A 10534-nucleotide genomic window follows, 5' to 3' on the forward strand; every position below is an offset into this window, starting at 1 on the left:
TAAAACCTCAGCTTGCCAAGTCTGTAAACGGCTGTTCAATGCGAGGCTCTTTTCTTAGCAAGCGAGGTGAAAGCAGTGTTTTTTGAGCAGGTTAGACTTGCTTAGCTTACAGTCATAATGGCAGTTTCTCCTTTCATAAATTTGTCTACAATTATTTTTAAAGAAGATTGCATCGCATTAGCTGCATGTTGCTTTAACCTAGGCGTTGGTTTCCTGGCCTCTGATCACAAATCAAATCAAGATTGCCATACCAACATTTCTAACGCATACAGGCGAGCGCTGGGAAACCCTACACGAGTATGTTTGAGTCAGACTTGGCTACGAAACACCAGGGAGCACGCAGACCTGTTGCAGGGCAGAGCAGAAAAGCTGGTTCAAAGTGCACTGCAAGTTGGCAGATGGATCAAAAGCTCTTCTGAGCCATCCTACTCAATGTTGCATGATACTTGGAGAGATAAATGGAGGGGCAGCTTTACAGAGGGCAGCCAACAATCATCAGCGGACCTATATAGGGCTGTTCCTAAATGAAATAATGTTAGTTTCAAGACATTGAAAAGCTTTTTTTTAAATTTTTGTGTCTGTAAGCAATGCCTCAAACTGAAAAACCTTATATCTAGGAGAATATAAACACAAATTATGACCTTTAAAAAAAATAACACGCCTCTTCAGAAACCTGATAAAGCATTAATTGTGGCAGATTATTTTTTACATAAACAGAGCAAGTTTTTTTTTTTTTCCTGGAGTTGAATTTTACTAACTTCATGTGTTGAGATCTCTCTTGAACGGACTAATTTTCACTGTTAAATTTACTGGACTCTGAATTTAGTCAGACGGGTTCATCAGAAGCTGATTAGAATGCAAGCTTCAACATTTTTCAACATTCGTTTGTGTTTTCGGGTAAGAACACAATTCCAAAACTCCTGCCGCAAACGTTTACTATTATTTTAAAAGAGTATTGGACTATTTACTTTGCTCTCTCATGGCAGTGTGTGTGGAACATGGACACAAAAGTGAAGAAGGTGCAAAATTGTATAGAGGCTTGTCTTCTGCAACGTCAGCTTCAACCGATGCCAAATTGCCTTTTTGCTTCAAAGTGATGCTGTTTGTAAAACTATTCGGATTTCACAACAAACTTAAAACTCACTCCAAGCTAAACATCTATGACAGCTTAACTCAACATACCAAAACACTTAACCGTATAAGATATCAAAACAGCCTTGTATCATAATCCTCTTCGTCTTCTGAAAAAAAAAAAAATAAAATCACACACGTATCCCACAGGATATCACTTTATTTTGGTAAATTGTCCACATTGATCACAGGAAACAACAAAAGAACAACAACAAACAAACCCACAATTTACCAAAAAAGGAATAGGCTGAAGCAAAGCTTATTCATGCCTACCCTGTTTCTGTACCTTACAACCTACCAGGATTTCTTCACAATGCATATATAAATCTACATAACAGCGTAAGATTTTATCATTTTACATTTTAAAGCTCTTTTAAAGTTCACCAAGAAAGGACATAGCTTAAAATCATCATACAATTCATTCCACAGTTTCACACCAATAACTGAAACACATCTAGACTTTATCTGGCTCATTCTCTTTTGCACATTTAAATATAAACAAACCTCGCAAATTAGCTAAAATAATTTCTGAATACCAGAAGGAAGACTTTTGTTCAATGCTTTATACATTATTTCCAGTATTTTATATAAACAATATCTTTACATTTGAATGTACTACTTTGAATAAAAAGTTTATCAGTTGGTTCACGGTATCCCACCTTATTAATAAGCCTTATAGCTTTTTTTTTTTTTTGCAATTTAACTAATATATATATGTTTTACTTGCATTTCCCCAGACTTCTGAGCATTAAGACAAATAAGACATAACCAAAGAGGAATATATAATATGCAAGCCTTTAACATTTATTAAATATTTTATTTTAAACAATATTCCAATAGTTATTGCAACTTTATTTCTAATATATTATATGTGAGGCTTCCAACCTACAGGCAATGATATCAGTGAAATTTCGCAGTTTCCTTGTCAAAGTGCAAAATCTGGAATATAGAGCAACTTGAAAGATGTCTGTCTGTCTTTATACTGTGGTGACAAATTATTATTTTTAACTGAAATTATTAAAAAAATAACCTTGTTTTGACGCACAAGGCGTCTCTGCGTGCAGTCTCCCTCTGCACAATCTCAGCACATCCCTCTCTCCACACAAAGTTCTTCGTTCGGTTCAACAATCCCATACCAACATGCATTAAATTCAGATTGTCTCTCCCTCAGAAGTGCCAAGGCGAATGACCTTGCCCATGCTGAGACATTCGCTTTTAGTCCGCTTTTAGCCTGTAACAAGGCGGAGCTGGCAGGACGATCAAAGGCTTTCCACTGAATCCTGATACTAAATGTTGCTGATGATCTGTCTAGGAGGGGGGAGCCGTCTGATCATACCAAACAAGTGTAGAGACCGGGCAGTGCCAGTCAAGTCCTGGCCTGAGTCTTGTGGAACACTCCTTTGAATGAGAATATGCCTTCCCTAAAAGTTTGATTTAGCACACTGCAAACTCAGACACTGAAAGGTGGCAAGGAAATGAATACAATGGGGGAAAACCAATTATTTTGATAATTCAACAAGAAGATTCTGGAGCTTCATGGCTTCATGCGAAGCAAGGACCCGGCCTGTGCTGTAGAAACAAATTCTGCAATATAGACTTAAATGTTACCACAATATTCCCTTGTATTTATTGCCATGATGACATAAGCAACACCGAAAAAACAAAACGAATATCTTGCCATTTAATTGTTTGATTTTTTGGATATAAATTTGCATTGTCTCTGCATCCAATCTGGATCTCTGAATTTAAACATTGCTAAAATAAGACATGCCAATTCAGTATATTTATAGTAGGTAGTGGGGGAAAAAACATGTAAAACCGGATAAGAAATATTCACACCTATGCAAGCAACTCTAGGATTTTTATCACCATACAGTGGCTCTCAAAAGTCAATACACTCCTGTTAAAGTGCCAGATGTTTTTAGTCTAAAAAAAAAAAAAAACTAGCGCATGAAGATTATTTTTAAACCTTTTCCACCTTTGATGTGACACACATGCTTTGCAATCCAAAATGTATAAACAGACAAATCTAACAGGTGGAAAAAAAAGAAGCTGCGACGGGCTGGCTGCATGAATGTGTACACCCCTAAAACAAATGTTTTATTTTCCTTTAATTCCAACAATTAGTCGTCTTCGTAGTCTAACAGCATTGACCTGACAATATTTGTCCTCACAAAGGTTCTGTTTGGCCCGATTGTGACAACATCTGTCATCCGTAGCCTCCATCAATTGTCTGACTGGCATTTGGAACTTTCCATAAATATGTTTCATGAATTTCATAAAAATGTGGCCATGACATTTGGCAGGACATACTGAAGAGACAAGTAATGCTCTTTAAAAGCATAAGACAGGTATTTCTGAGCAATTTCCATCTTAACCTTTCATCAGTTTTGGAGAAAAGTACAGTTTTATGTAATCATTTTTATCTGTCATTACATATTTTGTACATTTCAAAATGTATCCTCTGCAGTCCATCCCTTAGGGAGCAGTGGGCTGCTGTTGTGTGGCTCATGGGGAGCATTCTTGCAGCCCTCCCAGGATGGAAGGCCGCTGCTCCAGCCACTAGGTCAAGCCTGTCCTAAACGTAACTGTTGTTCCATATTTCCTCCAATTACTGATGACTGTTTTCACTATGCAAAGTTAGATAAACGCTATGGAATCTGTTATCTACTGACTGGTACCTTTAATGTACCTTTATACATTAATATTTCTTATCTGCTCCATAACCTGCATTTAATTTATACATCATAAAAAGCAAAGCGGTAATTGACAGGGGTGTGCACAATGTTTTAATTGCCTTCTATATATCTTGCACAATGTCAAGTTAAGGTGAACAAGAAGATTTTGAGCCAGTGTAAAATTTGGACACGCCCTTTGAAAAGACCCCTGTATCACTTCCTTTGACGTATAGATTCCCCCCAGTTTGCCCTGTCTCTATAACAGCACACTGGGTTTTTGAAACTGCAAACACAGAATTCCGAATTGCAGAGAGCATTCAAAGTATTGCTTTTCTATCCCAAATGACTGAAAGCGATCTGCTTGAAATGGAAATGGTGCCCCAGTGAGCAAATGAACCTCAGGGATGCACAGAAAGAGGGTGACAACAGACTTGGAGGAAGTTTCGGGTGCGAAAACAGGTTTGAGCTTGTTGACTCTGCATTTTGGCCTCAACCAATACAGGCAAACGTTAATAATCGGCTGAAAGTAATCAAACAACAGTTAAGCTGATCTTTCCGTCTCTGACATAATTCAAAATGAGAACAGTTGAACGTGGGTATAAGCCAAAAGCAGGGTTGCTGTGGGTTGAATCCTGCACACAGAACTTAAATACCCTCCACAAATCAAATACAGCTCAAACGGTTGATCCAGGGGAAGATACGTCGTTGTCAGCCATTTGTATTATTCTCCTGTTAGTCAATATTCATTTAACCAATCATGTGACAATTGCATATTGTGTTCCACCTGGTAGTTGTGCTAATATTCTCAAAGTGACACAAATAGAGAGAGAGAAAAAAACAACAACACGAACACAAAGAGATACATGCGGCGCTTTAATCCTGAAATCCCTGCTTTCCTTTGTGCCAGGTTTAGTCTTACTTGTGTGCCCGCGAAAAGACGATGAGAGAGGCGCTCCGATATGCTGGTAGACTTTCACAAACAAAGACGGCGCTATCGCCCTCGGTGTTGACGCCACAAGGTCCACAGTTGTCAAAAGTATCTGACCTCCATCTCTGCAAGATAAGGCAGCAGAACAAAAAGCTGGAGGAGAGAAGAAGTAAGAAGAGCGGATATAGATCAAATGCGTGCTCAAACAAACTCAACTGGCGTCAGCCGCAGTGTACAATAAAGAACAATGTCGCCTAGGCAACACTGACTCATTTTCCCATCTTCTCTCAGACTTCAGACGTGGTAAAATTATACCCCATGAAACATCAAGGAGTATGTCGTATGGATCTTCACTTTTAGACGACCAGTCCCTTTTTTGAGAACAACAAAGTCTTTGAAATAGTAATTGGCAAAACAGATGTTGAAATCTCCTGGTCCAAAGCAATTTAAATAATGTTGGTAAAAAACCTTATTTAAAAAATCCTCGCTAGTGCTTTATAATCCGCCTGCCTTGTGTGCTATTTTGTGCACTTTTTGCATTTTCAGAGGTTTGCAAGGCAGAGAAAGAAAAGAGATCCTCTTTTTAATTCAGATTCAAAAATCACATCATCAACAAACAGCGCAACACAAGTTCTGATGCCTTACGGCTCATTCGGTTCATTTTGCATTACTGCTGTACATGTTTGTGAGAACAGATAAAATCGAAACAAAACTGGATTTAAAACGTTTTTTATTGCACTGCATAGGAGGATAGAGAAAGACTGTTCAAAAAAATACAGCAAAAGCAGACTTTTACATAAAAATACAAATTTTCAGTCATGAAAAATATTTATCCGTTAGAGTTACATCTTTATGAAATAATATGTAACAAATTGCTAAAAATATGTTGATGAAAATTCAAACAATGCATAGGTGTTGCACGATTTGCAGTTATTTATAGATCTGAGTTCCAGTTTACAATTATAACAAAGTGCACTTTGACTGGTTTTCCATTTGCCCGTCAGGCTCTCAACAGAGCCTCTACGGAAAAAGGCAAAGGCCTCACGGCAGGAGTCCTCGCTGAGCCACGTTGAGAGCCCTCGTCAAACTCTATACGAGGGCCCGCCTCGGTGGAAGGAGTGTGTGCGCTCCAGCCTCTTCCCGCTCCAGGTCCGGTATCAAAAGGCCCGGTGTGTGCCGGGACATCTAGCTCACTTAGAACAGGCGGCTCGGATCCGGGAGTCGAAAGTCTGGCAGTCGAAACGTCACCTAAATCCACTGGTTCTGCTTGTTTTAATGTAGGTCTGACAAAGCAAACACACGACGCGGGGTCTGCATCCGTTTTGAGTCTTTGCTGTGATGGTGGCGGTGTTGGCTCTGCCTTGGCTCTCTTCCCACGGTCCCTCCAGCCATTCGCCACCTCCTTGTCCTCCCCGTGCTGCGCTGAGCTGCGGCTTAGCAAAAAGCCGTCGTGGTCGCCTCCTGTGGAGCACCTACTCTTCAGGGGGAAGAAGTCATAAAACTGGAGGCCATAGTCGCACAGCTGCTTATATTTATACGCGGGCACGCAGCTGGGTGTCACTGCAGAGGAAGAGTCCTTGTCGGGGGAGCAGCAGCGGAGACAGGGGGAGACGGGGAGAGGCGGAGGATGAAGCACGGGGATGAGAGCGGAGGGAGGGAAAGAGAGTTCGCCCTGCAGCTCTCGCTGCCTCAGCTCGCGCTCCAGCATCACGTTCTCCAGCTCTTTGTCCGCGAAGGCTCGTCTCTTTCTCATGCGGGCGCTGATGGAGGGGCAGGGAAAGTGAGTTTGGTGGCGCTGCTTCGGCCAGCTGGACGCGCCGATCTCTTGGGGTGTTAGAGGTTTTAACCCTGGACATGGGAGCAAAGCCACATTCCGCTGTTAGAAAGCCACTTTGTAAAAAAGTTCCGTCTCATTAGTTCATGTTTCAGTGCGTCGCTGGTTGTTAGTTTAATCAAGCGGTTGGTTAGTGCTGTCATTTTCACTTTAGCAGAGAGCGCAGGAAGGTTTGTCAGGCTGCGTCTAATTTCCCTCCATGTCCCTCATTCTTGGCCCTTATCTCGTTGGCTTGAAAGGGCCCATGCTGTCCTGTTTCAGAGGAGGAGGGAGAGGGCCGTGGGAAATTGCTTTGTAGCAATTAAAAAGCTATATTTTCAGGGGCACACTTTTCAGACAAACCATGTGAGCTGCCCTTGGAAATGCACCTACAATCCCTCAGGCTTTCTCACTTAACCGGCTTCTCATGGCACAATCACCATTGTGCTGATATCATGCACTCTGTATCGGTATTAAGTATTTTAAATCCGTATAAACTTAGAAAAATTTGCTTCAAATATTTCACTACATACGTAGTTTAATGATACTTTTTTGTTGTTTATCTCTTCTAAACAAGCAAGAAAATGGAAAAAAACAGAATAGCAGGACTTAATTAATCAGATCGTACTTGAAGTTGTTGGAAGCTCGGTTATTTTGGAAGACTACTGCATAGGCTGTCTTGTTCAGCGTGCGTACGTATTCAGGCTGCCTGAGTCAATATTTTGTAGGACAACCTTTCACTGCAATTACAGCTGAGCACATCTGCAGAGTGAAATGTTTGCCTGTTCTTCGTGAAAAAGCTCAATCCCAGTTATATTTATTAAAGAAAGTCCAAACTTTAGCAGAGTCTGGCCATAACTTCTCAGTTGCGTTGTGGTCTGGACTTTAACTGGTCCATTCCAACACATACATGTTCTTTGATCCTGTAGCTCATTCTACATGTTTAGGTTTGTTGTCCTACTGTAAGGTGAAAAACTCTGTCTCTGTGTGGCCTCTATAAGGTTTTCTTTTTCTCTCTGTGCTGTGTTTAGCTCCGCCTGTCTTCACTGTCAGCTTTCCTGTCACATGTGAAGAAAACAGTCCCCACAGCATGATGCTGCCACCACCATGCCTTAAGGTGGTGTTTCCACTACACACAGCATTTTCCATGTAGGCAGGAAAGATCTCATCTGACCGGAGGACATTCTTCCACATGGTCGCTGTGTCCCCGTCAAGCTCTGAACTGGACTTCTCAAGCTTTAGACGTCTTATATCTCTGACCTGTTTGCTTTCTTCTTTGTTCTTAACGGTGCTGTTTGGTTTCTGTTCTGTAACAAACTCGTGAGGCCGTCACAAAACAGCTGGATTTTCCCTGAGATGGAATTACACCCTGCTGTACTCTATTTCATTCTGAATGCGATAGAGTAAAACAAAATCTGGATTTTACCTAGGGGCATCAGAATAAAAAAAGCACCCGGCTCGTTTTAGAAATGTGTAACAAAAAAATAAATAAAGCTGTTTTACTTTATGGTTAAGTGCTACTTTGTATTGAACCATCACATCCAATCACAACAAGGTGAACCAAAGTCTGGGATTATAACCTGAGAAATGGCAAAGAGCATTTAAGGTATATCATCGAGTGGGAAAACCCTAATAAAAGCGTTAAAGGGCAAGTGAAAGGCAAACAAAACTCCAGCAGGAGGTGGTGGAGAGCCATCAGGCACTGCTACACATTAACGCTCATTTTATTGGCCTTATCATATAAACTATCAAAGCAACTATCTATGGTTTTGACGACTGGATGTGCAACAAACACTAGAATTTTAACGCAGTTGGCATTACAAATCCTGATGAGTTTTTGCTTGAGAGGGTATAGCGGGGTACCCAGTATCATACACATTCATGTTGTCTAGACTATTGATACAGGCAGCTTTAATTACTGTTACTGTGACGCAGTAAAAGCAATTGCACATATTTAACGGTTTACTCCAAACTACAAAAAAAGCATTTCTAAAAAGTCCACGAGTAAAGGGAAAAATGTGAATAAGTAAAAGGATGTTAATTATACTTTACCCTGCGGGTGGCTCTTAGCCACGGTGCTTGAGTCAGCCGCTCTGGTAAAACAATGATACGCTGTTCTCCTCAATGGAGCTGAACACTTGACCCCCTTTTTACCCTGAGAGAAATGAACAAGAATTAGACATTTGGACATAATTATATTTTACAAAGACACACTAATTGTCCACCATGGGGCAATTAGGATGAGTAATCCATTATTTAAGACACAAGTAGACTGGAATATTTAGTATATATATATATATATATATATATATATATATATATATATATATATATATATATATATATATATATATATATATATATATATATATATATATATATATATATATATATATATATATATAGTAATTCTCACTGTATATATCTCAATCTTCCTTTAAATGTGGAACATGTTAAGAACGGGTCAGATCCAGGGACAACTTTACTATGTACCTTTGTATTCCCGTGTCTAATTTTCAGTAGAACTCAGTTTTTTTATCCATTTGTTTCCACTCCATGTTTTGTTTAACTGTATTCCCTTTTAGGCGCACAGTTCACACTGTGCTCACATAATAACTGCAGCTTTTACATTCAGACCGCTAATTGTATCCCTTTTTCCTCCCATAGTCCGAAATTCACTGACCTGCCCATGCGCTCTTCTCACCTCCGCAGCCTGTTGCCTTCTGAGCGCAACCTGCGCCGCCATGACGCGCTGCCGCTCCACCACCAGCAGGCAGCAGGCGCACCGGCAGTCCCTCCAGCGGCAGAAGCGCTTGTGGCCCTTCAGGCACGACACGACGCCGTGGTTGCGACAGCGGGCGCATTTCGGGCTGCGCGTCATCTTGCGCTCAGCATTCTGCTCGCAGCCCTCCGGAGACTCTGGAGCAACAACTTCCTTGCTCTCCGCTTGGTCCCCGAGGCGGCGGCGCGCACCGGCGCATCCGTCAGACGTGGTCAAGTCAAAAACTTCCTCGGATTTTAGCGCTTCACTTTTTGCTGTTATCCTCAGCTGCAGGCCTCTCTCCAGTTGCCCGGACATCTGTGACAGGGGAATACCTCTTTTTTGAAAAAAATATAAATAATCCGTTTTGCAACGCATTGTTGAGCACACGTTTACGCAGGACTGGTAGGTCTAATCAAAAATAGTATGCAATGACAGATTTTAGATTAAAATCACGTGTAATCAACACCCTCATTCCGTCATACTGAATCTTAAATAACAGAAGCTGCCTCCATCAACCAAACTAGTAAAAAAAAAAAGAACTAAAACGTTGTAACTCTGGCTACTGAGCCTCTGCAGACAGACTCCTAATCCCCACACTAACCTGGCGACGCGCAGAGAGATTCCCCGCTCCAGCTCGCTGCAGCGGGTTCAGAGTGGAAACGTCGCAGCCAGACGCTCAGCCTGCCTCGGCTGCTCTTTGTCGCCCTTTTCCAAGAAGAAGCTCGGGCGCAAAGCCGAGCTCCTGGCGCAGAACCCACCTGCAGAGATGTAGGGAATAACCCCGGTCACAGGGGGAAGGCCCTCTCGTTTTTAAAAGCCCTCTACCTGCGCCGCCCTGCCCAACCGTTCTCATCTTTCAAAGGAGACTGGGATCTCTGATAACAACACAACTCAATTAGGCCGAAATTGTTGGGAAGCCAATGTTTCCCATAGGAGTTTATTTAAAGCAGGTGTTAGTTATCAGGATTTTTTTTTTTTTTTTGCCCCTCTCTTGCACACAACTGGCCCAAGGCAGAAGCAAACCAAGCAGCTGCTAAAGCCTCACATCATATTGTTCAAAATAATGCATTTTTTTTTTTTAGGAATTGAATGATTAGGCATTGAGAAATGTTTATAACTTCATATTAATCTTAGATTAAATATAATGTACTAATAATAACGTTACCCCATATTTCCTCTTGATAGATTCTGTGCTGGATTCAAATATAATGAACAATGCT

At 41.1% G+C, this 10534-nt stretch overlaps 1 protein-coding gene across 2 annotated transcripts; it reads right to left on the reverse strand.

The window, feature by feature from the left end:
- Positions 1 to 5450: 5450 nt before the first annotated feature.
- On the reverse strand, positions 5451 to 10268 carry dmrt2b (doublesex and mab-3 related transcription factor 2b). 2 transcript variants are annotated; one of them, XM_021324329.2, is made up of 4 exons: positions 9916 to 10268; positions 9255 to 9629; positions 8603 to 8705; positions 5451 to 6585 (listed from the first exon to the last, which is right to left on the reverse strand). In XM_021324329.2, exons 2-4 carry the CDS (start codon positions 9627 to 9629, stop codon positions 5738 to 5740), a joined length of 1326 nt encoding a protein of 441 aa, XP_021180004.2. In that variant the 5' UTR covers positions 9916 to 10268; the 3' UTR covers positions 5451 to 5737. The 2 variants fall into 2 exon arrangements, with proteins under 2 accessions (XP_021180004.2, XP_021180003.2); XM_021324328.2 differs by having other exon boundaries at positions 9234 to 9629; positions 9916 to 10267.
- Positions 10269 to 10534: the final 266 nt, after the last annotated feature.

Source organism: Fundulus heteroclitus, chromosome 9, assembly GCF_011125445.2.
Source record: "Fundulus heteroclitus isolate FHET01 chromosome 9, MU-UCD_Fhet_4.1, whole genome shotgun sequence".
Lineage (NCBI taxonomy): Eukaryota > Metazoa > Chordata > Actinopteri > Cyprinodontiformes > Fundulidae > Fundulus > Fundulus heteroclitus.